At 48.1% G+C, this 27329-nt stretch overlaps 1 protein-coding gene across 2 annotated transcripts in view; it reads right to left on the reverse strand.

The window, feature by feature from the left end:
* Nucleotides 1-350: 350 nt before the first annotated feature.
* The window catches only part of Pkd1l2 (polycystin 1 like 2), a 90280-nt gene continuing 63301 nt past the window's right edge, over nt 351-27329 (reverse strand). For both annotated transcript variants that reach the window (XM_028875694.2, XM_028875695.2), the window contains 13 exons: nt 25212-25440; nt 22464-22668; nt 20846-20939; nt 18806-18943; nt 16489-16674; nt 14520-14847; nt 13530-13663; nt 11718-11845; nt 9547-9707; nt 3962-4172; nt 2956-3057; nt 2357-2488; nt 351-667 (listed from right to left, as the gene is read on the reverse strand). In XM_028875694.2, the coding sequence (XP_028731527.1) occupies nt 506-667; nt 2357-2488; nt 2956-3057; nt 3962-4172; nt 9547-9707; nt 11718-11845; nt 13530-13663; nt 14520-14847; nt 16489-16674; nt 18806-18943; nt 20846-20939; nt 22464-22668; nt 25212-25440 (2210 nt within the window). In that variant the 3' untranslated portion in view covers nt 351-505. The remainder of the gene's footprint in view (nt 668-2356; nt 2489-2955; nt 3058-3961; nt 4173-9546; nt 9708-11717; nt 11846-13529; nt 13664-14519; nt 14848-16488; nt 16675-18805; nt 18944-20845; nt 20940-22463; nt 22669-25211; nt 25441-27329) is intronic.

Raw genomic sequence — 27329 nt, forward strand, 5'->3', positions numbered from 1 at the left:
TCCTGAAACTCGCTCAGTAGACCAGGCTGGCCACACATTTACAGAGATCCATCTGCCTTTGCCTCACAAATACTAGGATTAAAGGCGTGCACCACCACCACCACCACCACCACCGCCGCCGCCGCCCAGCACTCTTCCTGATTTTTAAATCACTCAATTTGTCATTCTTGGTCCCAGAAAGCTAACAGGACACCTATTAGCATTTGGAGAAGTTTTGGGAATCATTCAAAGGCAACTGTCAACGATCAAACTGGTGAATTAATCGTTCCGTAGAGAATATTCTTTTCCATATATGTATGTTTTATTTCTAGGAGGAAATACATTTGAACAAGCAGGCTCTCACACGGTGACACCATTATAAATGTATGTATTGTGACGATTTTACTACGGGAGTTCCAGAACTCCTCTATAGAAAGCAAAGTCAGTCCTCCCGTGAGACTCCGGAGTCACTGCCGGCAAGTGCAGGCTGGACGCTTGGGCCTTCTCCCACATGTGGATATACAGATTAAATCCGGGGCAAAGCTTGTGCTGGTTGAGGGGAGAGAGCCTGGGAGGATGGCTCTGGCTGCTCATTGCTGCTCTGAGGCTCTTCCCTTTTATATCTGACACCCAAAAAGCTGAGGATTTTCATCAGGAGCAATTCCGCAATCTCTCCTTCCTCTGACAGCTGCAAGAAGAAAGGACCAAGTGATATTATCTGGAACCATCCCAAGATTTTACTGTCCTGGTCGCTCCCGGGGCTGAGGCTACTACGGCCTGGTGGTAGAGTACGTGGCTAATAAGCTCAAGGCTCTGGGTTTTATCCCCAACACCACAAACCAACAGAAGCAGCCTGTTGGTTCCAAGCCTAAAGTCACTAGGTTGTCCTAGGGTTCAGATGATACACTTCTGGGACTCTACCTCTACCGGGGTGGGCGGGGGTAGGGGGTGTTCTTTGTGTTGTCTCCAGTGGGCCCTCTTCCTCTGTGTTGAGCATGTCTGGGTTTTCCTGGCAGGGCTTTCCATCCCAAACTGGACAGAGAAACCTTGGCTGGTTACTGCACCTGAATTTAAGCACCGGACACCTTTCAGAGATGGCGGTCACCCACCTCACTCAGCTCTGCCGTGGCGCTTTGCCCGTGTTACCATTTCACTTGTCTCCTCTGCCCACCTCTCGGTCTAGCCCAGCATGGGAGGGATTGGGATATCTGGGGCATGAAAAACTGCATAGGCGTTTCTCACTATACCTTTCCCATACTTAACCATAAGCAGATGGATGATAGGTAGGGAGATAGGTGATAGGTAGCTAGGTAGCTAGATAGAAAGACAGACAGGCAGGGCTCTAAACTAAAGAAAAAGGCATAGTGACACACACACCCGTAACCTCATCCTTTAGAGGCTAAGACAAAATCCAGCCTGAGCTGCATATCACAATCCTGTCTCATTCATAAACAAATAAAGCAAAGCAAAAACAGATTGTAGGACATAAGAATGGCAGGCCATACTTAAAGGCTGTAGGTAGAGTCACATAGACATGGTAGAACATGTCTATAATCCCAGCACTTGGAGGCGGAGGCAGGAGGATCAGGAGTTCAAGGCCAGACTGAGATCCATGAGATCTTGCCTAAAACAAACAGCAAAACTGTACATATATCAACAAAGCCGTCCTATTGGATTAGGGATCCAGAGTAACACCACGTAACCAATTACATCAACACCCACTCTACTCTCCAATATGGTCGTATATGGAAGTAGTGGGGCTTGGCATTTTGACCTATTTTTTTAGAGGACAAAATTTCAATTCATAACAGCTGCTAACCCCCCTCAAAAAAGCTTCTTAGACAGTGAAAACATAGGCAATATTTAGTTGCAAAAGATTATGTAGGCCCGGTGTGGTGACACACACCTTAGATTCCATCACCTAGGAGGCAGAGGCTGGTTGGTCTGTGTGTTACAAGGCCAGCCTGATCTACTTTTTTTTTTTTTTTTTAAAAGAGTGAGTTACTGATAGATACCACAACATGGATAAGCCTCAAAAATAGTGTCCTCAGGCTGGAGAGATGGCAGTTAAAAGCACTTGCTCTTCTTGCTGAAGCCCCAGGTTCCATTGCTAGCACCCACACTGGGCAGCTCATAACCATCTGTAACTCCAGTTCCGGGGAATTCCAGTTCTGGCCTTCACAGGAACTGCAAGCAGGTAGTGATACACATACAAACACACAGGCACACACACATACACAAAATAAATAAATAGATAAAAGAATAAGTAGTAAATAAAATAATATTGTCCTAAGAGGAAGTAGCCAGAGGCAAAAGCACTCATTCACATTCATATATGATCCCATTTATATGAAGAATAAGTGAAGAGTGAGTTCACCTGGTCATATTTTTGCTCCTCACTGAAGGCCACCAGAATGACAGAGATAAACAGATTCAGTACCACAAATGTCATAAAAACTATGCAGGAGCCAATGAGGAAGGAGCCAAGAACTGGGCTGTAGTCCAGGACCTGCCAGGAAGAAAGCCCGTCATTCCCATCTCCTGTAGCCGCCATCCCCCTGAGAACCCCTCAGCAGTCAATCAGGTCCTTTGAGCTGAGTAGAGTCAGGAAGATGCTCTGTGCCTGGGGCTGGGAGCATGGACTGGGCTCCCCAGAGCTGGCCCAGAAGGGTATTGGCTGCACCACTGCCGATCACTGCTTCCTCTAAAAACAGGCACCATTTCTAGCTAGGGCCGGGAATTTCTGCAACCCAACATGGCCCTCCTCAGGGTCTAGCGTTCTTCTGTAAGCAGAAGCCCCCAGAGTAGGCTGTCTAAAGGTGGGGAAACAGTTTTATTGGTCTAGAGAAGCCCTGTGCTTGCCAGGCTCTGCACTACACCCGGGGTAGTACTGGGGAAGGTGGGCAGGGAGTGCTTTTAAGGCAGATTCGGCACAGATCGCAGTGGCCACGCCCACCCATCCCCTTCTCCCATTACCTCTTCATAGTTGAAGATCCCCAGCTGCAGGCTGATCATTGTCTCGGCTGCGTCAAAGAGGGTTTTGTAGGAACGGAGTTTCCAACCAAATATTAAATTCGACTGTCAGGGAAAGAGTCTTCATGAACAGGGAAAGAAAGGGCAAAGCCCCTCCCCTAGTCCTGCTGCTGAGATGGTGACTGGGATATACAGAGCGGGTGAAGGATTCAAATGGAATGCAGACAAGGACACATGGGCTGCTGGTGCATGTGGCCTGTGAGTGCTGGGAGGTGTGAAACTGGACAAAGCTGGGGTGAGAGATGACCCAAGCAGGGCTAAAGGTCAAAGACAAAGGCTACCCAGAACTACGTTGGAAAATCATGGACCTATTGTGCCTCAGGGTTGGAATGGGCATTTGGATAGAGAGCAGGAAGAGGCCAGAAGCCTTTTTCTTAGTACTTGATAATAAGAAAGAGTTGAAGGGTCAGTGTTGGTCATGGTTGGTTGTTGGCTTTTTTTTTTCCCTAGTGACAAACAGATGTTAACTGTCAACATGCAGTGTTAAGCAGCTGAATGAAACAATATTGGCCCTCCTGAGTCCAAGTATTTAGGACTGCACCCTGACCTTTCCACCTCTGCCCTAGCTCAAGGAGAGGGTGGGCCAATTCATTCATGAGCACAGTAGGTGCTCACTGTTCATGCCTGGAAAGTAGCCATGAGGCTTCTAAGCAATTGAGGTATCAGAATTGGCCGCCTGAGCAGGGCCGGCTGCAGAAAGCAGCCCATCATGAGAGGCCACTGCGCCCTTCTGGTCTCAGACCTTGTTCTGCCTCACTCCCGTTCTACTGAGGTCCTGTCTTTGTTCTTGGAGGTGGACATTTCCCAAGGTCTCAGCTAAGAGATCCTGGATTCACAAGCACTGTCCTTCCCCTGGGAATCCCAGTCCCCCACTAACCCTGACGGTCCCCTTCACAGTACCAAGTAGCCTTACTTCCATCAAGCCCTGCCCTGAGGTTTTCCCACTCACTGCAATGGAATAAGCCAGGAGCATGATAAGGATGACGGTGACAAAGCCTGAAATGTCACCCCAGGCCCGGCGTAGTGCTGATGTGATCATGTTCATTTTGGGATTCAAGCGGAGCAGGTGCCAAAGCTTCACTGTGGACAGCAGGACCAGGAAGGCAATGATGTAACCAAGCACAGCATCAGTTGCTGCTGTCTCACTGAAACTGATCCCCCTGTGGGAACAACGGGAAAGCCCTCTCAGATACCAGCATGGCTGGAGTCCATCCAGACACAGGGTTATATTTACTGTGACATCCAAGGTCAACACATCCTGAAATAGGTCTGGGAGTAATTCCAATTCCCCCCAGTCAGGTGATGACGGTGGTGGTGATATCGAGGAGCATGTTGTTATTCTTGTTGATGATGATGGTGATAAGAGTGATAGTAGTAGATGTACCAATAAGATGGCTCAGTGGGTAAAAGTAATTTCCAGGCAAGCCTGGTCACCTGAGTGGGTCCCAGAACCCATGTAAATGTGGGGAAGGTGGAAGGAGAGAACCAACTCCTGAAAACTGTCCTATGGTCTCCACACGTGCTGTGGCATGTTTGTGCCTGCTCTCTCTGTCTGTCTGTCTGCCCGGCCCCCTCTGTGTGAGTGTGTGTGTGTGTGTGTGTGTGTGTGTGTGTGTGTGTGTGTATCTCTGTCTCCCTCTCTCCCTCTACCCCCCCCCAATACTCATAAATAAAATATGCTAGATGTGGTGGTGATGCCTTTAATCCAGTATTTGGGAGGCAGAGGCAGGCAGATCTCTGTGAGTTCAGATCCAGCCTGGTCTACAGAGTGAGTCCCAGAACAGCCAGGGCTATGTACAGAGACCTGCCTCAAAAAAAAAAAAAAAAAAAAAAAAAAAAAAAAAACAAACAAGCAAAACAAAAAGTCAAAATAAGTTAAAATAGAAGAATGATCATGGTGTCGGCAGTGATGATGACATTGGTGATGATGGAGTGATGGAGATGTAGTAATGGTGACAACAGTGATGATTAGGATGAAGGTGATGCTGGTGGTGATGGTGGTGATCATGATGATGAGGGGGATGAGAAGAGTGAGAGTGATGAAGATAACAATGCTGATGAGAATGCTGATGATAATGGTATTGATGATGATGATAACGATGAGAAGCTGATGATGGTGGTATTGATGAGGATGATAACAATGATGATGAGAAGCTGATGATGATGGTGATGAGGATGATAATGATGATGATGAGAAGCTGATGATGATGGTGATGAGGATGATGATGAGAAGCTGATGATGATGGTATTGATGAGGATGATAACAATGATGATGAGAAGCTGATGATGGTGATGAGGATGATAACATGACCTTGAAGAATCAGTGGCTTATTCTCTGGGCCTTTAACCAGCGGTTTTGATTAATGGCTACAGAGCTATAGAAGGATGACAAAAGAGGAATATATTGGGGTAGGGGGTTGGGAGGATGAAGAGAGAGTCTTTTGTGAGTCTTGACCTCCCTGCTCTGGGGTCACTAAATGCCACTCCCTCCTGCACACTTATTTGAGTGTGCATTCCCAGCTGCCTTCATATTGAAAGAAGCATAGAGCTGTCATCTGTTTGTTGTGCTAAGCGAGAATCTGATTTGCTTTGTGTCTCCGAACTTCGGAGATGGAGCAGGTCTTGCTATCTCCAGCTTCAAGATAAGAACCGAGAGTTGGCACAAGATCACTCAGCTGGTGATGTACACAGCTTGTGAGAGGAGGAACGAGTTGGAATCCAGGTGTGTCTGGTTTCAAGCCCTCCATTCTCCTTTGGAGCCGATGTATTCCAATTAAGTCTAAACACTGGTGTGACATTTTATTGTTTTGAAACAGGTTCTCATGTTGGTTGCCCAGGGTGGCCTCATACTCACTATGTGGCTGAGGATGACCTTAAGCTTCCTAACCTCTTACCTCAGCCTCATAGGTGTTAAGATTTCCAATGTATACCACTGTGCCCAAGCCAGCTCTAATGTATAGCTTTCTCTATCAGCTTATATTAATTACATAATAATGGGTTTCACCAAGATAGTTCCATACATGCATATGATGTGTTTTGACTCAGCCCTATTAACCTCCCTGGTCCCCTTAACCCCACTCGTGCTGACCCCTTCCTAATCCGTTCTCCTCCTTCCATGCCCTCTTCATTTTTGTTTTGGCGAGCCAATGATTTTACTTAGGGTTGCTTACATAAGCACCAGCAACTAAGCACGGTTTATAGCTTTTAAAGTCTGTTTTTCTAATCGGTATTTTAAGTTTTAGGTAGACATACCACGTTTCTCATTTATTGAAAAAATTACAGCTACTTTACAGAAGCAGTCCTGCTGAACAGGCCCAGAGCCTGCCTCTGTCAAGCTTTCCCTTACACTTGCTGGCTTTAGCCACCCACCAGGGCAGCTTTCTATAGGGAGCATAGGTAGGCATGGACTGACTTTGCCCCTTTAGGTCCTAGTCTGTCCTAGTCAGGCCTACTACAAAAGTCTCCAGCCTTCCAGAATCTTCCCCCTCTCTGAACAAACTGGAGTCCTGGTATGGATGGCTACTTCCTCTTTGGCGTCTTTGAGCATTTTCCGACCCCTACTCCTGAGTCGGCAAGATGGCTTCATGGGGAAAGGCGCTCACTGGCAAGCCTGATGACCTGAGGTTGATCTTGGAGACCTACATGACAGAAGGAGAGAGCTGGCTCTTTCAAGTTGTTCTTTGATGTCCACATGCATGCCCCCCCCCCACACAAAATAAATAAATAAGTATAATTAGCAAAATAAAATACCAAATCCCTTTCATGTCATTGAATTGCTCAATATGTGGAAACAATAATAATTCCCAGCCCTTGTCTGAGGAGGCAATTAGCTTCATTATATTATGCCTCTCAACTGTGGCTACATATTGGAATAAGCCAGAGGAATGATAAAATACTGGTGCTGGAGTGCCATCTCTGGACATCACAAGCAAGTCTGGGAGGCAGCCCACAGGGCTGGCTCCCTTCCTTCCAGAATCCAACTGGAGAACCAGGGCTGAGGACCACTTGGTTGCAAACCACTTGGTCTTAAAAGGTATTTTATTAATGGGTTGGAGCTCTGAGGTTAGGAGCACTGGCTACTCTTCCACAGGACCCAGGTTCAATTCCTAGCACCTGCATGGTGGCTGGAAGCACTCTAACTCCAGTGCCAGGGAATCCAGCACTGTCTTCTGGCCTCCTTGGGCACCATCAGGCACACATGCAGTGCACAGACATATGTTTAAGCATTATCCAGCCAAATAAAAATATTTTTAAAAATAAATAAAAATATTTTATTAAAATTCAGGACTTGGGCTAGGGGCTTATCTCAGTAGTAGAGTATGTACTTAGCATATAGCAAGACCCTGGGTTTGATCCCCAGCAAAAAGAAGGAAATGGGAGGGGGGAGTTAGGAGGGACGGAGGGAGAAGGAATCAGGTAGGTTCTTGTAGAAAAATAAAAGCTTATCTATTTAAAAATTTGTATATAGGGGTTGGGGATTTAGCTCAGTGGTAGAGCACTTGCCTAGCAAGCGCAAGGCCCTGGGTTTGGTCCTCAGCTCTGGGGAAAAAAAAAAAGACAAAATAATAAAAATTTGTATAGGCTTCTGAAAAAGATTAAAAAAGAAAACATGACTTTACTTAAAATGATCTGGCAGCATAGACCTGTTAATCCCAACTATTTGAGGAGCCAAGGCAGGAAGGTTGGAAGTTTAAGACCTGTATAGACTGTAGAATTAGTTCAAAGTCAGCCTGGGTGACTCTTTGAGACCCTGACTCAGTTCTTTTTAAGTAAAACTAAGACTGGGGTGGGGGTGTGGTTCCCTGGGATGGGGTGTGGTTCCCTGGGATGGGGTGTTGTTCACTGGGATGGGGGTATGGTTCCCTGGGATGGGGGTGTGGTTCACTGGTAAACCACTTGCCTAGTATGTGTGAGGTTCTGGGTTCAAGCCCTAGCACTGAAAAACAGAAGCTAAAAATCTTTGGTTGATAGATTAATAAAATTATTAAATTCAACTAAGGATTTCAAATTAATCTTCAAACTGAAGCTTAACTGCACTTAGGTTGGCTAAGTTTTACCCAGTCTTAGTTTTACTTAAAATCTAAGATTCCAGTCTTAGTTTTACTTAAAAAGCTCATAGCTCAGTAGTAGAGCAATTTTTAGAAAGAGTGAAGCCCTGGATTTAAGGGTTTGATTCTCAGCACCACATCACCAAAAAAAAAAAAAAAAAAAAAAAAAAAAAAAAAAAAAAAAAGAGCAAGCTGGGTGTGGTGACAAATGCTGTTAATACCAGCACTCGGAAGGAAGAGGCCAGTCTGGTCTACAAAGTGAAGGCTGTTACACAGAGATACTCTGTCTCAAAAAACAAACAAACAAAACCCAAGGGCTAGAGAGATGGCTGAACAGTAAGGTGTGCTTACTGCCCTTCCAAAGGACCCAGGTTTGGTTCCCAGCAACCACATTGTTCAGCCCATACCCTCCCGTAACTTTTGCTCTGGGGGAACTAATGTCCTCTTCTGGCTTCTGCATGCATCTACACACATGTGGCAGGCACTCACACACACACAGACGCATGAATAAAAAAGTCTTTTAAAAAATTAATTCAGACTTGACTTAGGTTTCTGAAAACTGGAAGATTTCTTTTTTATATTTTTTCTGACATCCACTATAAAAAGAGAACTGTCTAAGTCGGTTCAAGACCCAAGAAAATAATAAACTGTGGATGTCAAGAATGAAGTATGAGGTGAAGGGAGGAAGGAATACATTTGTCAAAACACTGTGGTGTATGTATGATCTCATGGGCCACCTGTCACACACTCCGCATTGTTCCTCTGGGAACCCAGCCTTTGTTCTCTGGATGGCCAGCTCTTTGTGGAAAGGCCAGAGAGTCCACACTTGGGGCTACATGAGCCAGATGGTTCCTGTCTCAGTGACTCAACATTGCCACTGTAGCAGAAAAGCAGCCATAGGCGGTGTGTGAGCAAACGGGTGTGCCCACCCATATTGTAATAAAACTTTATTTGTAGCAGGGCATGGTGGCACATGTCTGTAATCCCAGCACTAGGGAGACAGAAGCAGGAGGACCAGAGTTCATGCTCATCTGCATGAGCAGCTAATGTTCTTAACCACTGAATCATCTTCCAGCCCTGTTACTGTATTTTGTATTAAAGATTCCTCTCTACCTAGATATAGAACAGCAAGAGAGGGTAATGGTGTGTGTGTGTGTGTGTGTGTACGTGTGCATGTGTGAATATGATCAAAGTGTGTTAGATGCATGTATGAAAATGCCACAATGAAACCCATTATTTTGTATTTATAACAAATGTATAATTTTAGTAATTAATACATGCTAATTTAAAATACAAAATGAAAGAAACCTTTGCAATTTCATAAGTTCCAGACCCTGAGGGTGAATCTAAGAGCAGCTGAGGTTATATCTTCAAGGACTGCCCTCCATCCACTCAGGGTGGGCAGGGTTTCCAAAGCCTTCCCCTGAAGGAGTTATAGGATGGAGAGGTAGGGCAGGGTCAGGGAAGCCAAGAAGCAGCTACATACTCGCCCCTGTGCTTCCGGTAGCGCTGGAGGTCACGATCTGCCAGGATAGCCCTCTTCACAAACACCACCAGAGCGCTCCAGCTGGTGAGGATGATGGTCAGTTCGAGAAGATTCCACTTGCTGCAAAAGTAACCCCATTTCTGCTTCCTCATGAGCTTGCCCTAGGAAAAGGGTCCAGAGATTCTACCTAAGGCTATGGCAGTATCTACCCCTTCAAACCAAAGACCTCTGGCAGGATGTTACCCTGCCCCACATACAGAGTCCCTGGAGATCCCACCACTAACTCGGCTGCCAGACTTGAGGCTGTAAATACAATAGCTAAGAATGTGTGCATGTACATGTATGCGTGTGCTACTAGGGATTGAGCCAGGGGCCTTAAGCATTCTAGGCAAGCAGTCTGCCACTGAGTTATATCATCAGCCATGTATAGCAGGCTTTCTTTTAGGCCACCATCCAGCTCCCAAATCATGACACGGAGACTTATTATTAATTATGAATGCTCAGCCTTCTTATGCTTGTCCCACTAGCTCTTATAACTTAACCTGTTTCTCTTCATCTATGTTTTGCCTTGGGGCTTTTTACATTTTTTTTTTTTCATTCTGTATGTCTATTCCGTGTCTGTCTGTCTGGCGCTGCCTGGCTGCCTAGCCCAGGAGTCTCCCTTTCTTTCTCCCTCCTTCTCTTCTCCCTTCTCTATTTATTCTCTCTGCCTGCCAGCCCTGCCTATCCCTCCTCTGCTGAGCTATCGGTCGTTCAGCTTTTTATTAGACCTTAGGCAGGCAAGGTGAAAGAGTAACACATCGTTATCTAATTAAACAAGTGCAGCATGAACAAAAGCAATATGCCTTTGCATAGTTAAAGTCATATTCTGCCACATAAACAAATGTAACACATCTCTACATAGTTAAAGTAATAGTCCACAACAGCCATCTTTTACTTTTTCTTAAGATAGGGTCTTGCCGGGTGGTGGTGGCCCACGCCTTTAATCCCAGCACTCAGGAGGCAGAGGCAGGTGGATCTCTGTGAGTTCAGCCTGGTCTACAGAGTGAGATCCAGGACAGGCACCAAAACTACACAGAGAAACCCTGTCTCGAAAAAAACCAAAAAAAAAAAAAATTTTTTTTTAAGCTCTGTAGCCTAGGCTGCCCTTGCACCAACAATCTTCCTGCCTCTGCTCCCCAAGTTCTGGGATTACAGGTATGTGCCACATCCAGTTGGGTGCCCTGCTGTAAGAGGTCATGTTGAATTATGGGAGGTTAGGGTGAAGGTCAGGTGACAGACTATGGGTCTCAATTCAAGTTTTGGATTTGGGGACTGAGAATGCAGCTCACTGATAAACACTTGTCTAGCATGTAGGTGGCCTTGGATCCAGTTGACCTTGGTAAATGAGGTCTCTGGGCCTTAGTGTCATCCTCTGAATGCTGGAGTCAAAGGACCTTTCTCTTGTTTAGAAAGAACATAACATCTGTGGTAGTTGGAATGTAATTGGCCCCCATAAGCTCATAGGGAGTGGCACTATTAGGAGATGTGTCTTTGTTGGAATAGGTATAGCCTTGTTGGAGGAAGTGTGTCACTATGGGGTGAACTTTGAGGTCTCATATATGCTCAAGGCACGCCCAGTGTCTCAGACCACTTCCTGTTGCCTGCAGATCAAGATGTATTAACACTCAGCTCCTTCTCCAGCACCATGTCTGCCTGCATGCTGCTATGTTCCACCATGGTGATAATGGATTACACCTCTGAACTGTAAGCCAGCCCCAGTTAAATGGTTCCTTTATAAGAGTTGCCAGGTCATGGTGTCTCTTCACAGCAATAGAAACCCTAACTAAGATACATCCCTTAACCTAAGCCTTTTGGAAGGACTAAAGTCAGAAGCCATAATACCGACCCAGATCCACCTAACCCTTGGAAGGACCAACACTGAGATGTCAGTTCAGTTCCTGGACAATACCAACCCTAGTCCTTCCTGCAACAGCCTGGATTGGCTCTCAGGACCAACAGAAGGTCTGCCTGCCAAGCACCTGGGGCAAAAAAACAAAAACAAAAACAAAAACAAACAAAACAAAAAAACAAACCACCTTTCCCTGCTGCCTCAGGCTCTACCATAGGAGGTGGGAAGGCAAAATGATGAGTCCATCCATCTCTGCCCACTGAGCCCTCACCCCCCTCACCTGCACCACCATGTAGTAGAAGAGGAAGAGGAAGTAAATGAGCTCAGCTGCTACCACGAAGGGGTGCCAGCCATCTGTGAAGGGATACAGGCGCAGGCTTTGCAGGGACGCGTGTGAGAAGAAGGTACCTGGGGAGAAAAGTGCCTCTGTTCACCTGCCTGTTGGAGCCCCAGCTTCTGCCCAGACTCACATCACATAACTCAAGCAAGAAGACTAATGTCCTTAGGACAAGGAGATACAATGGACAAAGTTAGATGTGGGCAAGCTGCCAATGACAGTGGACAATCCAGAAGGGACAGAAGGAGCTGCCCCAGAAGGTCCTTGAGACCCCCAATCTCTGGGGTTGGTTTATGTGCACAGCACCTCTGCCGAGCCCATCCACCCAGAATCTTCTACCAGCCTCCCCATATTGCTCATTTATGCTGTTTCCCCCACAGAGCTTCCCTGAAGATCATTTAATAGCCAATGTGCCAAGCAAGTCAACCTTCCTATGTGGCCAGATGGGGACACAGGAAAACTTCAGCAACACCTATGAGTTGTCATCTGCTTATAAATCTTTCTTTTTTTCTTTCAAGATATGATCTCACTGTACCCCTAGCTGACCTGGAACTCCCTATAGAGACCAAGCTGGCCTCGAACTCACAGAGATCCACCTGCCTCTGCCTCCCGAGTGCTGGAATTAAAAGCATGCACCACCATACCATACTGTGTCTTTTCCTTACATTCTTTCTAGTTTTGTTTTTATTTTTTTCCATTTAAATTATTTGAGTGAAAAATGATATTTTTGCTTTTTGAAACAGACTAACGTATCCCAGGCTGTCCTTGAACTTGCTATGTAATCAAGGATGACCTTGAGATCTTGATTCTCCACCTCTGGCTCCTGAGTACTGGGAGCACAGGCCTTTACCTCCTTAGGTACCTGGCTTATGAGACAACATTTTAAGCCAGTTTGACAAGTAAAGCTATTATTGCCTGTGAATGTAAAGCTAGCCCTCAGGGTGACAGAAAGACAGATTGAAATTAAGTTCCAGGCCAACAGAGGCCTTGTAGCAAAATCCTGTGTATATATTTTAAAATTTAGTGAGTGTGGATCTTATAAAAAAAATACACTGTATGCATGATACTGCATGCATGTCTAAAATTCTGAAAGAATAAAGTCTTTAAATTTTAGGCTGAGTGTGCTCACCCTGTGGTCTCAGTAGTCAGAAAGTAGAAACAGTAAGATCAGTTGGAAGCCTGCCTGGGCTACATGCAACAAGCATGTCTCAAAACAAGCAAACAAATAAAATAGCAGTTGAATGCTTTTAAATGTTCAGTGTTTAACAGAGAGGAAGCTGAGTTCTAGGCAAATTGAGTATTAGCTGAGGAGGCTTTAGGTTGATTTCGGTCTTGGTAGCTTGTAATTAACATTTTTAAAAGATGGCAGATGGGGAGAAAGAATGAACAGGAAGTATAAAAGCCCATCAGGGAGGTGAGTGTGAATATTATGTGTGAATCTCTGGTCTCAGTTGTGTGAGTGCGGTTGGATGGTGATGTCAATGTGCTCCCCACTGTGGGATGAAGAGGTGGACAAGTTACCTTCACCAACTGGATTCCCTTAAGATCGTGAAAGAAACCAGCCCACAGTAGAGAAGAAAGACAGGCTAGAATAGCATTGATGCTTTGCCTTCGGGGACCCAGGGATTCATGACCCATTGCAGGCTGAACCCAGACCGCACCCCAACTTCCCTGGACCCCAGTCCCTGAGGCAGCAGGACTCAGCTAGGTTAGAGGCACAACCCAGGATGAGGATTTCCAGGAGAGATGGCTCACCCAGGCCACTATTCTCCAGTGTGAGTGTGACAATGCAGAATAGGTTGACGTTGGCATTGTAGACAGTGAATTCCACAAACACGGCTCTGGTCAGGGTGTCCAGCCAGCTGTTGTCAAAGAGATACTGGAGAATCCTGTGGAAGAAGAGCACTTGGGTGTCCTCTTTCTCAGGAGGCTCCCTGCCTGTGAACCACCGCATGAGGCTCAGGCTTACTGTCTACCCCTTCTACTCTGCTCTGCTCCCCCCCGGGCCACACAGCTAGCTCCTGGGGACAGTCACCATTGGCCAGCCACATGGTGCTGTTGGCTTATGGTCTCCTGAGCATTAGAACAGAGTTTGTCAAAGGGGGTCCCCAATCAACATTGTAGCATATTGCAAATACAGACTGTGAAGCTCTGGGTCACATGCATCAGAAAAGCTAGGTCAGGGCTCAGGAATGTATGCTTGGACGTGCCCCTTCCAGGAGGGTGGAATGCTTTTTTAAGTCAAAGAGCATCATGTTAGAGGAACCTTGTGAAACACTGGGCTTCAGGCAGGCAGTAGCTGCAGCTGTGGAGATCCTCTGGGATGTCACCTTACATGGGACCAGGTCCCAGAGAACTCAGCCTGGTGTGATAAAAAGCACAATGTGTCCTGGGGTAGAAGAGGGAATTGAGTTCAAATCCCAACTGCCTCTTGGGCAAGATAATTTCTTCAGGCCTTGGTCTCCTCATTCACAGTGGTGGTAAGCACCAATGCCTCCACATAGAGAACATGAAATTATGCGTGTGCACATGCATGTATGCTCATGAATAATAGCTGCAGAGGGCCTTTCCCTTCAAGCCTAGAGATGGACAGTTTCTAGGGGCCTGAAAATACTACCTGAATGATTCGTATTTGCCTGTCCCCTCCCACAGTGGCATGAATGAACTTGGCCCTTGCCTTATTTTGAAGGCTGCACTCTGGCAAACAGCTTCACTGAGTTAGAAAAGAATCAAGTCCGTCCTTACCTTGAGGCACTTTGGCGATCAGCTCCCAAGGTGACCACATAGCCTCCTCCCCCATACACGGTAAGTTTGCCCCACATGGGATAACCCTGGCGTTGGCTCTGGCTCTGGTATTGCCACACCTGAGGGAAGCCATTGCTGTTATTGTGGGCAGAGGCGTTCCAGCCTTCTCCATAGTCCGCCAGGTCTTCAACATCCAGGGAGTATGGTGCATGGCATCCATCAAAAGAAGCCCGTAGCTGCTGGGCAACAGGGCAAGAGCCTTCCTGGACCCTCACTTGGCGAATGTGGGCACTGCCAACCAACTTGGAGTTCCCGTCAGTGACAAAGCCTAGAGATGAGAACCAGGAGGGCAAGTGTGGCATTTGAAAGCATCCTAACACATCCCATGCTTCCCGACCCAGATGGGAATACGATCATAGGTAGGCCCATTAGAGACATAGCCAGAGCAGCTCATGCCCAACCGCAGGCTGCTTTGTTAGAACATGGACCTGACCCTTTAAGACCCTGATCACTCTAGAGAGGCCAGAGCCTACAGCTTGAAGGGATTAGGCCACACCTCCATGCAGCTCTCTCTGGAACAGAATTGAGAAGTTATTCTGTGCTGTGGCTTATGGTCCTAACCAGTATTTGGCTCCTCCATGCTCTTTGTCCTGCATGCTATTCTGCACTAAATCACATTACACAAAACTTCCCACCCCCTAACATCCTAGAGTCTGATATGCCCTATGTTCTGGGGCTTGCCCTGCAGATTTCTGAGAAGACTCCTCAGGGAGACTGAGCCCAGATTCTCTCTGAAGGCACTCCTCTGGTCTCCTCCTTGGCCCCCGCCATCCTTCTCATGGTGTCCCTCACCCAGCTCTTTCTCTCTCTCTCCCTCTCTCTCTCCCTTTCCTTCTCCCTCTCTCCATGGTCTCTCTGTGAAGCCCTGGCTGTCCTGAACTGAAACTCACTCTGTAGACGGGACTGGCCTCGAACTCACAGAGATTCACCTGCCCCTGCCCATAAATGCTGGGATTAAAGGCGTGTGCCACCACTACCCGGCTTCATTCTCCTTCCTAATGAAGCTGCTCTCCAGGTTTTAAAAGGAAGTCCTCCTTCCCTTTAAGGCCCTCGTCGGGCTTGGCTCTCCCATATATGGTACCCTTTTCTGTCTAATATTCTCCCCCTATCTTGGGGCCAGTCATGGTCTTGAGGCCCATTTTTCTGAAGGAACCTCATGGCTGAAGGGTGAATATGTGTCAGCTTCCTTTCCTGGACCAACCACTGCCACGCTATCACGAATGTATTTAATACGTCCATCCTGACCTCACCACTTCGCCCTCTTGGACGGACTCCATGCTGTACATGAACTCTCTCTGGGGACTGTACCCCACCACTCTGTCAGTCTGAACACCATCTGTGTCCTTCTCCCCGACCCTCACTCCCAAACAGCCACCACACCCCAGTGTCTCTGCCCCCACCAGTCCCCTCAGATCTCTCTAGCATCCTGGCTCCAATACCCTTCACTCCAACCTCCACACACTTCCAGGGGGAGGCTGCCTTGTGTAGACTCCTCCACGGTGCCTCTTCTCCAGGAGGATAAATGTGATCTTTAGAGCTCCGTCATAGCCTTGTCTCCCTGTCTCTTTCTTCCACACAACTTCACAGCAGTCCTTCACTCAGATACCCGACAGTGGCCAGTCTGAGTGTTTTACAGTGGCAGGGACCTGGCAGTCCCATGGTGTGGTGGCTTGGCGAGTCTCACGCGTTTTCCTAGGGAGTTTATGTTTCCTACCTCCCATGCAAGATGCTCGTCAGTTCACAGCAGCCTCCTTTCTCATAGCTTGTCAAAGCGTGTGGTCATGAGGCTATCGTGTTTTTATGCTCTCAGTGACTTACACACTTACGTGCACACACTTCCCACACTTCTTTCCCACACGTTTACATGCACAAAGGGGCCTGACACACTGCCTCATGGCGTGGGGACTACCTGGGTGATGACCATATAGGTTCTTCACAAGAGTGGTGTTGGCCCATTTGAAGAACTCTCTGAACCCCAGCACAGCTGAGAAGCCTTGAGTGAAGCTGTGCTCCAGATGTCTGTTGAAGTGGTAAGCACTGGGGTCCCTTTGCCCATAGGCCACGAGCAGCAGCATCCACAGGAAGCCCAGGTAAGCTGGAAAGGATGCACAGCCTGGTCAGGCAGGTCCTTGCCTCCCACCGAGTTCAAAGAGGAAAAGGAACACACATAGCTCAGAGCAGTGGCGGGCTGCAGCTCAGCCCCTGCCACTCTGGCAACAGAAACAGCCGAGAGGAGGGAGGTGCACAGGCTAGGAGGCAGGCCTGGCCACTTCCTCTCCACGTGCCCTTCATGAATGGTTCGACCCCTCTGTGGATGATTCCTCATCATTCAGATAATAATTTTAAGACCTGGGATTGTGGTGGGAAGATCAGCTAACGTTTATAAAGCATTTAGAACAAGACCCAACCAGGGAGTCACACTCTGTGTTTCTTTTGAGACAGGGTCTATGTCCCAGGCTGGCATTGAACTTGCTACATAGATGAGACTGGGTAGGAATTCCTGACCCTCCTAGTGTTGGGATTATAGGTTTGATCTGCTGTGCTTGATTTTCTTTTTAAAAACTTTTATTATTCTTGGGTGTGTGTGAGAGAGTGTGGACATGCATGGGCCATGGCTCGTGTGTAGGTCAGAGGTTAGCATGAAGGAGTCCATTTCCTCCTTCTACCATGGATTTTAGAGAGTGAACTCGAATAATCAGACTTGGGCAGCAAATTGCTAGGCTCACTCGTGCTGGGGATTGTCTGCAAGGCATGTGCCTGCTGGGCGAGGACTCTCCCACTGAGCTAAACCCCTGAACTGTTAGGCTTCCTTTTCACTTTCTTCATGTGTGTGCCATGTATGCACACATGTATGAGTGCACCAGAGGATGATGTCCCCTGTCCCACTCTATCACTCTCCACCTGTTCCCTTGAGACAGCGCCTGGCACTGAATCCATAGCTAGGCTGGCAGCTAACAAGCCCTAGTGCCTCCCATCGCACCAGGGTTACTGGTACATGCAATCACATCTGGATTTTTATGTGGGTGCTGGGAATCCAAACTCAGGGCCTCATGCTTGCAAAGTAGAGCTCTCTCCAGATCCCTATTCATGTTTTTAAGATAGAATTGTCAAAACTGGACACCTGTCCTGTTAGAAACAATGCAGCATTGGAGCAAACAGATATGGTCCCTGTGCTCATGGCATTCACCCACTTGCTGGAGACCAGTTAGGAGTGTTGGAAGCCTGGAAGGGTCCCTTTGTGTAAAAAGATTTAGATCAGAAAGTCACACATAGCAGGGTTGTAGTAATGCACGCCATTAATCCCAGCACTCAGGAGGCAGACACAAGTATATCTGTGAGTTCAAGGCCAGCCTGGCCTACAGAGTGAGTTCCAGGACAGGCTCCAAAGCTACACAGAGAAACCCTGTCTCGAAAAACAAAAAAACAAAAAAAAGTCACACATAACAATCCAACCAGGGGTGTAGATTCCTACTGAACCAGAACTTCCAGGCATGGGCTTGGGATCTGCACCATGAGGCACCACCACCACCGAGTCCCATGGTGGGCCTGGATGGACACCAATGATGATAATGCATAGGTTAACTCTGTGTGTGTGTGTGTGTGTGTGTGTGTGTGTGTGTGTGTGTGTGTGTGTGTGTTCCCATTCTCTCCAAGGTTTCCGGCAGAACCGAACCATTGACTCTATTTCATGGCTCCCCCCCTGACCCCACCCACTGCACTTTCCTCCCACCTCTCTTCCCGGGACCACCTTGCTAGTGACATATGTCCACCCAGCTCTGCTTTGGGGGGAATCAGGCAGATAAACACCGGGGTTTGAGAGCCCCTGGCCTGAGCAATGGGGGATGGAATTCTCTCTAAAGACACAATACTGAACTAAGAGTTAAAGACTAGGAAGAATCAGCCAGAAGGAAAGGTGGGAAGAAGGATGGGCACATTCCAGGCCAGCTGGGATGATGGAACAGATCAAAAGGCCCAGGCACAACCGAGACACAGGATCCCAGGAGCCACAGAAGCCAGTCCTGAACTCAGGGCACTGGGAGCCAGGAGAAGGGACTCAAGGGGTAGACCACAGGAGGGAGCTCAGACTTCATCCCCAGAGCTTGAGGGGTTTCAGGCAAAAGCGAGAAGAGAAACTGAGGCCTAGAAACAGCAGAGGACTCATCAAAGGACAGTCGGTGTGTCTGCTCCAGGATGTGCTGAGGGCCCAGGTACGGGGAGCTGCCCACCCAGGATTTCTCTGATGAGAGCGAACGCTTTCTGCTCCTGGAGGCGAGTGGTTTTCATCTGTTCCACGGCAGCGGCGAGAGGAGGCTGGTAAGCATTCTTGCTGCTGTGTCTTCGCGTTCGGAGCAAGGCATAGGGGCCTGTGGACACAGGACACAGAGCGGTCCCCCGTGTGACAGGGAAGCCAGGTATTGCCGTTCTGACAGGTACACTACAGCCCATCTGTCTTTTGTGTTCATGCCCTCCCGCCCACCCTCCCCAGCTTCTGCCGTCTACCTCCCCGCTGGTCTCCACATTTCCACTTATGACCTCACACCTGTGTGTGTCTCCAGGAGCAACGCCAGTGACCTCTGTAAAATGACAAGGCCGAGAGGCCCACTCTCCTGTTTTCAATCTCCAGACCCTCCCGGTCCCTGCATGCCCTGCTCCCCAACGCTCTCCACCCTCTCCACGAGCCAATTCCTTCAACACGACTTCCTGAGCTCCTGCCATACCGTTAGTAATCGCTACAGAATGAGCAGTTCTGTTCACCTCAAGGCCTTTGCAGGCATCTAAGGCTAGTCTTTCCTCCCCATATCCTCAAGGGACGTCTGGGGAAGCCTGAGGGTCTTATTCCTTTCCAGCCCTGTCCTCATCAGGCTTCCTTAGATGGCTGCTTATGCATTAACATACTTCCCACACATGGTCTATACCTGCCGGGACTGTGACCTATTCCATTCAGCCAGTACCACTTGCCCAGGGATGTGTGTGCTTGGGATCATGGACAGACTTAAAATGAACAAAGGAGACCTTTGGGGGGTGGGGGATGAAATGTTTTAAATCTCAATCACAACCATGATGATTACATAACCCTCTAAATTTACTAGACTCACGGAATTACATCCAACAGTGAGTGAATTTTATGTCAATTATGTTCTGAAGCTGTCACTGCCTGAAACACAGCCAGCTCTCCTTGAAGAATCGCCAACTGAATGACGGAGTGAGTATCTGGTGGGTCTGGAAGCTGGTATCGCTTCAGAGAGAAATTATTCTTTTGTTGAGAAAAGACTTTTTTTTTTTTTTTTTTTTTGAGAAATGGGCTTTTTTTTTGGAAGTGTGAGAAGACAAAATTTTAGCCTAGAGTGGAAGATTACAAGTCTGGGACAGGGTGAACCTCTTCACGCTCATGAGTGTACTAGCTCCTGGTTTATCTTCCCTGAGGCCAAGGTCAGTTATTGATTCTGTTTTGTTTGCTCATCTGTCTGAGAAAAGCTCTTCTCAAGGTCCTTTGAGAGTTTCACTGGGAAGAGGGCACTAACCAGGGGCCTCTTAGACCAGAGTTCAGCATAGCTGTTTCCATAAATCTTTATTTACCAAAACCAACAGGGACAGTTGGGCCCCTTGGTTATAGACTGCAGACATTTTGTCCCAGGAGTCTAATTTACAGCCTCTTTCTGCAGCCTGCCGGTGAGCTGACGGAATGCTTGGTTTCCACTGGAAATCTCAGAGACCCACATCTTGGTAAAGAATGTGGTTTGGGGCTGAGGATGTAGCTCCTTTGTCTGAGTGCCTGCCTAACTTGTGCTTGCCCTGGGTTCTGTGCCAGCACCACATAAACTAGCTTGGTGGCACATGCCTGGAGGTGGCAGTGCAGGGAGGTAGGGGATCTAAAGTACAGAGTCAATCTCAGTAACATACCAATTCCAAGGCCAGTCCAGGCTATGTGTGGTTCTATCTCTAGAAAGAATAATACAACCTGCCTGACCCCAAGGGCACATCCCTGGCCAAAGGGTCCCACCTGGTCCCCAAGGGCACGCCGCTGGCTAATGGGTTGCGTGTGCTGAGTTATCAGAAAGAAAGGATGGAAGGGAAGGAATAAGACTGCTCAGGGACTAGTCAGGGTGTCTCTTCTCTGGCTAGTTTGGGATGGCTGATAAAACCTGTGTGGAGGCTGGTGGGGAATAAGTTCTGGGGAGTGCCTAGACGTTCTCTGCAGGCCTACTCAGCCTTGCCAGACTACTGGGTGGTTGGGCCCCTGTCTCTACATACCAGGGTCCTATTACCTGGACCAGACAGATGTCCTGGCAACGAGGGCAAAGTCTCTTCATCATCCTCTCTCTTCAAGACCAGCGCAAAGAAAGCAGCGAAGCCCAGGACCTGGAAATCACCCTGTGTGAGCCCCAACCTGAAGAGATTTCTCAAGGCCTGAGAGATAGGGACTGAGGGATAAGCAGTCAGGTGGGAACCAGCCATCCCCACAGAGGGAGGTCATTATGAAGAGGGAGGGCTGCCACCTGTCAGAAAGGCTGACACATCTCTAAACTTCCCAGAACTTCCCACTTGCTGCCCAGCTGCCCCGAGCACCTCTCACTTCTAACTCTGAAGAATTACTGCCTCCGCCTCACCCCATCCCTGTACCCCTGCATCAGCTGACTTTGCAGCCTGTCATGTCTGCGTCGGCTATGTCCAAGCAAAAGAGATCCTGTGGTTCGGTTAGGAACACTCAGGACACACCCCGCTCTTACTGCCGCTCTTACTGGTCTTCCAGCCTTGGCTAGTGGAATTGTCACAGAGGCTTTTGAATCTTACCAGAAAGACCATTCAGGACTGCAGATGTAGCTCAGGAGGCAGAGGGCTTGCCTAGCATGCACAGAGCCCTGATTTGACCTCTAGCATTCTACATCAACAGAGCAGGATGGCACATACCCAGAATCCCAGCGTTAGGGAGGTGGAGCAGGCAAATCAGAAGTTCGAGGCCAGCCTCAGCTAACTAATCTGTGACCACCTTGGGCTACAGGACCTTATCTATAAATAAATACATACACATAACTCAGGGTAGAGCGAGAGTCAAAGGGTAGGTGGGGGAGGGGTTTGAGATGCCCTACAGGAGGAAAGATTCCAGTAGCTGGTTATGACAGTAGGGCATATCTCTAGTTTCAGCACCTGGGTAGCTGAGGCAGGAGGACCGCCATCAATTCAAAGAGAGCCTGGACTACATACTGAGTCCCAGGCTAGCCAGGGCTGCATGGGAAGACCCTGTTGCAAAACTAAGTAACCAAACATTACAGAGTCCCTTAATGGTCACTCTCCTCTTACAGTGCCCTGGTTCCCTGATGACTGCCAACTGCCAGACCCTTCCCGAGGCAGGTCTGTCCCTGCTCCCCGCTAGATCCAAGTCTAATATGCTACCACATAACTCTTTATTTCAGGAATAGGAGCAAGTGTCTGAAGGGTGCACCCTCTACATTGCAATCCTGTCTCAGAATCAGAAGTACCTGAGGATTGAGATACACACACACGTATGGGTTATGGAGAGATGTCCGTGATCTTTTTGGTGGAAGTGCTGGGGGCAGGACCCAAGACCTTGCACATGCTGTGCAAACTCTCTACTTCTGAGCGACATCCCCAGCTGTATGACTTCTCACCTATAAATTTTCCCACAATCCTCAGGGTGATGGTGATGGTGAAGTATTAGCTCCCCAGTACAGCCCCTGTACTCAGTGACAAGTCCTTTGGGCTATTATGATTACTATCTCCACTATCCAGCACAGAGGTAGCATCTCATGTATTTGTTAAGTGAATAAAAGACATAACAGCTTTGCTTGAAAATGAACTGCTCACAAGAGAGTAGAGGTAGATGAAAAGGACATGGGCAGCCATTTTGAAAGGGGGTGTTCTGACCTTCAGGGGCTGGGTGATGAACACGCTCTCCACAAAGGACACAGCCGTGGACATGAGCCACCTGAGAGAGCTGGCCCTTCCGTAGTGCAGGCCGTAGAGCATAGTGAAGAAGGCCGCCACGCCGCTGGTGGCCGCCACCAGGAGCCAGCCCACCAGGACACACCACCAGGGCAGGCCGTGAGCGGACTTGCTGGCCCGAGGAGTGCTGCAAAAGAGGAGAGAGTTGATACAGTCAGGGTGGCACCCGAAGACCCATGTTCAAATCCCACTCTGCCCGCATCCTCCAGGTGGCCTCGGGCAAGCTGCTTAACCTCGGGCTGTCTGTTTCTCCTCTGTAGCTTGTGCCTGCCTGGAAGAGCAGTTCTCTAGGCTGCCCCAGGCACTCATCAGCTGGTTTCAACAACTGTCCCTATCTTGTCTGGCGTATTTCATCAGTTCCACACCCTCTTTTTTCCTTTTGGAGGAAGGATATTAAAAACACATTCTGGACATAATCCAAAATCACCCCAGACTACCTCAGAATGCATCTCAAGAAGGGTCATTTTCTGACTAAATTATCATACTATTGTTCCACCTAAGAATTTTTGTTGTTGACCACCAAAAACTATGTGTGTGTGAGCTATGGAAAGACAGCCCTTGGGCCTCCAGCATCCTAGGTGAGTCTGTTACCACGGAGCTATATCCAAAACACACACACACACACACACACACACACACACACACACACACACACACACACACACTGAGAAAAGGTCTCACTAAATTGCCCAGGATCAGGCTGGAGAGATGGCTCAGTGGTTAAAACACTTCCCGGCTCTAGCAACAGACTGGAGTTTTCAGGTCTCAGCAGCTACGCCAGGTGCCTCACAAACACTTGTAACTCCAGCTCTAAAGGATTCAACACTCTGCTCTAGCCTCTGGGCATTCATAAAAACACAAACACATATATAAATAAAACAAAATAAATCTATAAAAAAGGAATATAGGAACAAATTGAAAAGGAACACAGAGCCAGATGTGGTAGATCCCAGGACTCAGGAGGCAGAGGCAGGTGCAGCATCTCTGTAAGTTTGAGGCCAGCCTTGTCTACATAGTGAGTTCTAGAACACCCAGGGCCATAGAGAGAGACCATGTCTCAAAACAATGGAAACAACAACAACAACAACAACAAAAAACCCAGGAATTTAGGTGCTGGAGATATGGCTCAGTGGTTAAGGAGACTGGCTGTTCTTCCAGAGGTCCTGGATTCTATACAGCACCTAAATGATGGCTCACAACTGACTATGACTCCCAAAGCCCTCTTCTGGCACATAAACTGGGGGCACAGACACTAAGTACAGGCAAAAACAAAACAAAAGAAAAAACCCACTGGCTAGTTTTATGTCAACTTGACACAAGCTAGAGTCATCAGAGGGAACCTCAACTGAGAAAATGCCTCCATAAGAGCTGTAGCAAGCCTGTAGGACATTTTCTTAATTAGTGATGATGGGGGAGGGCTCAGCCCATTGCAGGTGGTGCCATCCCTGGGCTGGTGGTCTCAGATTCTATAAGAAAGCAGGCTGAGCAAGCCATGAAGAGCAAGCCAGTAAGCAGGTCCCCTCCGTGGCTTCTGCATCAGCTCCTGCCTCCAGGATCCTGTCCTGAGTTCCTGTCCTGACTTCCTCCAGTGATGAGCAGCAAAGTGGAAATGTAAGCCAATAAACCCTTTCCTCCCCAGTTTGCTTTGGGTCACGGTGTTTTGTCACAGCAGTAGTAACCCTGACTAGGACACTCAGGTGTCGGCCTTGAATTTACTGTGTAGCTCAAGCTGGCTTTGCATCTTCCTGCTTCAGCCTCCCTAGTATTTGGGATTATAGGATTGTATATCAGGCCTGGTCCACTGACTACTGTCATCAAATAACCTGTCTTCGAGTTTACTGATTATTTTTGTTTGGTTTTTGAGGCAGGGTTTCACTGTATAGCCCTGGCTGTCCTGGAACTAGCTTTGTAGACCAGGCTGGCCTTAAACTCACAAAGATCTGCCTGCCTCTGCCTCCCGAGTGCTGGGATTAAAGGTGTGTACCACCACCACCTGACTTTACTGATTATTAAAAAAAAAAAAAAAAAAAGGAAGGAAGAAAGAAAGGAAGGAAGGAAGGAAGAAAGAAAGAAAGAAAGCCGGGTGGTGGTAGTGCACGCCTTTAATCCCAGCACTCAGGAGGCAGAGTCAAGTGGATCTCTGTGAGTTCGAGGCTAGCCTGGACTACCAAGTGAGTTCCAGGAAAGATGCAAAGCTACACAGAGAAACCCTGTCTCGGGGGGAAAAGAAAAGACAACTTGCAGAGAGATTCCCTGGCATGCACAAGGATGAGATTCAACCCCCCAGTACCGCAACAAACAAACAAACAAAAATCAAATAAATAAAAGAAAATATCCTTGCAGTTTGAACTAGGAGCTATGCATTTCAATCAGATAGTGCAACTGAGGCTCTGAAAGACGGAGGCCCTGCTCCAACACTGCAGACTGGGGAAGAACTGACATGAATATGGTCATGAACTGCAAAGTTGTGTGCAAAGGCTGAGTATCTTCCAGCAAATAGCCTTGTCCCATTAACCCCTGCTGGCTTTGAGGGTACTCAAGGGAGTCCTGAGTCCCTCTTGCTTGCATGGTCTGAGTGGACAGCTTTCCAAGGCTGGTCAAGGTGCCCCAGCCCACAGCCCCAGGCAGGAGAGGGCAGGCGTCCATTCAGCACCCTGGGAAGTAGATTACCTGGCATGTGCTATGGCTGGGGTGCCAGGCTGTCCCCAGAGGTGGCCCTTCAGGACACGCAGCTGTTTGAGGGCCTGGGCATGACTATGGTGATGCAGGAAGCCTTGGGGCCCCACCAGCCGCAGCTCCCTCTCCACGTGCTCCAGTTGAAGGTAGAGACACTGCCTGGAGATGCTGTCCTTCCAAAGTCCACTCACCGCCAGCTTGGGCTTGGGGTGCCATGTGCTCTCTGGGGGACAAAGGGGAAGGTGACCAGATAGTGGTGAGTGACAACGAACCAGCTACAATAAAAACAACACTAGCAGCAGTTTTGAGCTCACCTGCAGCACACACTGGGGCTGGACTCAAACAGCCAGGTAGGGGGTCGTGGCTTTTTATCAGGGACAGTTTGAAAAAGCCCTTGCTTACAAAGAGAAGAGTGCACTTTGCTTCAGCAATGACTGCAAGTGACCATTAAATTACATCCATTTACCTTCTCTCTCTCTCTCTCTCTCTCTCTCTCTCTCTCTCTCTCTCAGTGGACTGTGAGTCCCCTCAATTAAATGTTTTCCTTATAAGAGTTGCTGTGGTAATGGTGTCTCTTCACAGCAATAAAAGCCCTAACAAAGACACTCCTCCACCATGTGGGTCCTGAGGATTGAACTCAGGTCGTCAGGCCATCTCACTGGCTCCCCATCTGGAGTCTTTGCCTTCTATGTGGTTAGCCTTAAATTTAAGTCCAGTTTTGCCCAGTGCCAAAGATGGGTAAGTCTCAGTCTTCTGTTCTCACGTTTTCAAAACATTTATTTTTATTGTTTTTTCTCATATATATGAGTGTGTGTTTGCCACACATGTGTGAGTGCTATAGAGGCCAGAAGAGGGCATTGGCACCCACGGAACTAGAGTTACAGGCAGCTGTAACATGGATTCTGGGAACAGTATTTGGATCCAAGAGCAGCAGACACTCATCCACTGAGCAATCTTGCCAGCCTTGCTTTCCCTAATTTTTTTTTAAAAAAAAAAAAAAAAAAAAAACATGAAACCTGTTAAATGGACCATGTGTGGTGGTGCTTGCATGCCTGTAATAACAATTCCAGGTCAGCCTGAGCTACGTAGTGAGACCTGTCTCACAAAACAAACACCATTTCAAACATCCAGAAGAGAGAAAGATTTGGAACAGCATGCCCTGTCTCCAGGCTTCCACGTGGCCTTTCCACATGGGTTTACTGTCTGAAATGCCCAGGATGGCCTGGAACTCAGCATCCTCCTGCATCAGCCTCCTGAGTCCTGGGGTTACAGGCTTGTACCACCACATCAGGCGACTTGGCAGCACATTCAGCACCTCAGACCATCTCATGAAGTAAATTATTGCATCTCTGTCTGAGATGAAGGCTTCAAAAGGCTGCACGATCCATGCTGGGCAGGCGTGGTGCATGCTTTAATCCCAGCACTTGGTTGGAAGAGGCAGACAGATTTCCACGTTCAAGGCCAGACTGGTCTGCAGAGTGAGTTCCAGGCTAGCCAAGGCTACACAGAGAAACCCTGTCTCAAAAAAAATGAGAGAGAGAGAGAGAGAGAGAGAGAGAGAGAGAGAGAGAGAGAGAGAGAGAGAGAGAGAGAGGGAGAGAGGGAGGGAGAGAGGGAGGGAGAGAGGGAGGGAGAGAGGGAGGGAGAGAGGGAGGGAGAGAGGGAGGGAGAGAGGGAGGGAGGGAGGGAGGGAGGGAGGGAGGGAGGGAGAGGGAGAGGGAGAGGGAGAGGGAGAGGGAGAGGGGGAGAGAGGGAGAGAGGGAGAGAGGGAGAGAGGGAGAGAGGGAGAAAGAAAAGGGGGTGGGGTTGGGAGGCTGCACATTAACATCAAAATAAAAATATATAATAAAAAGCTGTAATAGCATGAGTGTTTAAGATGCTTAACAATAATCCCATCAAATATCCAACCAATGGTCATTTTCCCTGATTATATTAGGAGCTGATCTCCTCCTCTTCCTTCTCCTCTTTTATTTTTTTGGTTTTTCAAGACAGGGTTTCTCTGTGTAGCTTTGGCTGTCCCAGAACTCCCTTTGTAGACCAGGCTGTCCTTGAACTCACAGAGATCCGCCCGCCTCTGCCTCCCAAGTGCTGGGATTAAAGGCGTGTACCATC

This window comes from Peromyscus leucopus, chromosome 5, assembly GCF_004664715.2.
Source record: "Peromyscus leucopus breed LL Stock chromosome 5, UCI_PerLeu_2.1, whole genome shotgun sequence".
Taxonomy (NCBI): Eukaryota; Metazoa; Chordata; class Mammalia; order Rodentia; family Cricetidae; genus Peromyscus; species Peromyscus leucopus.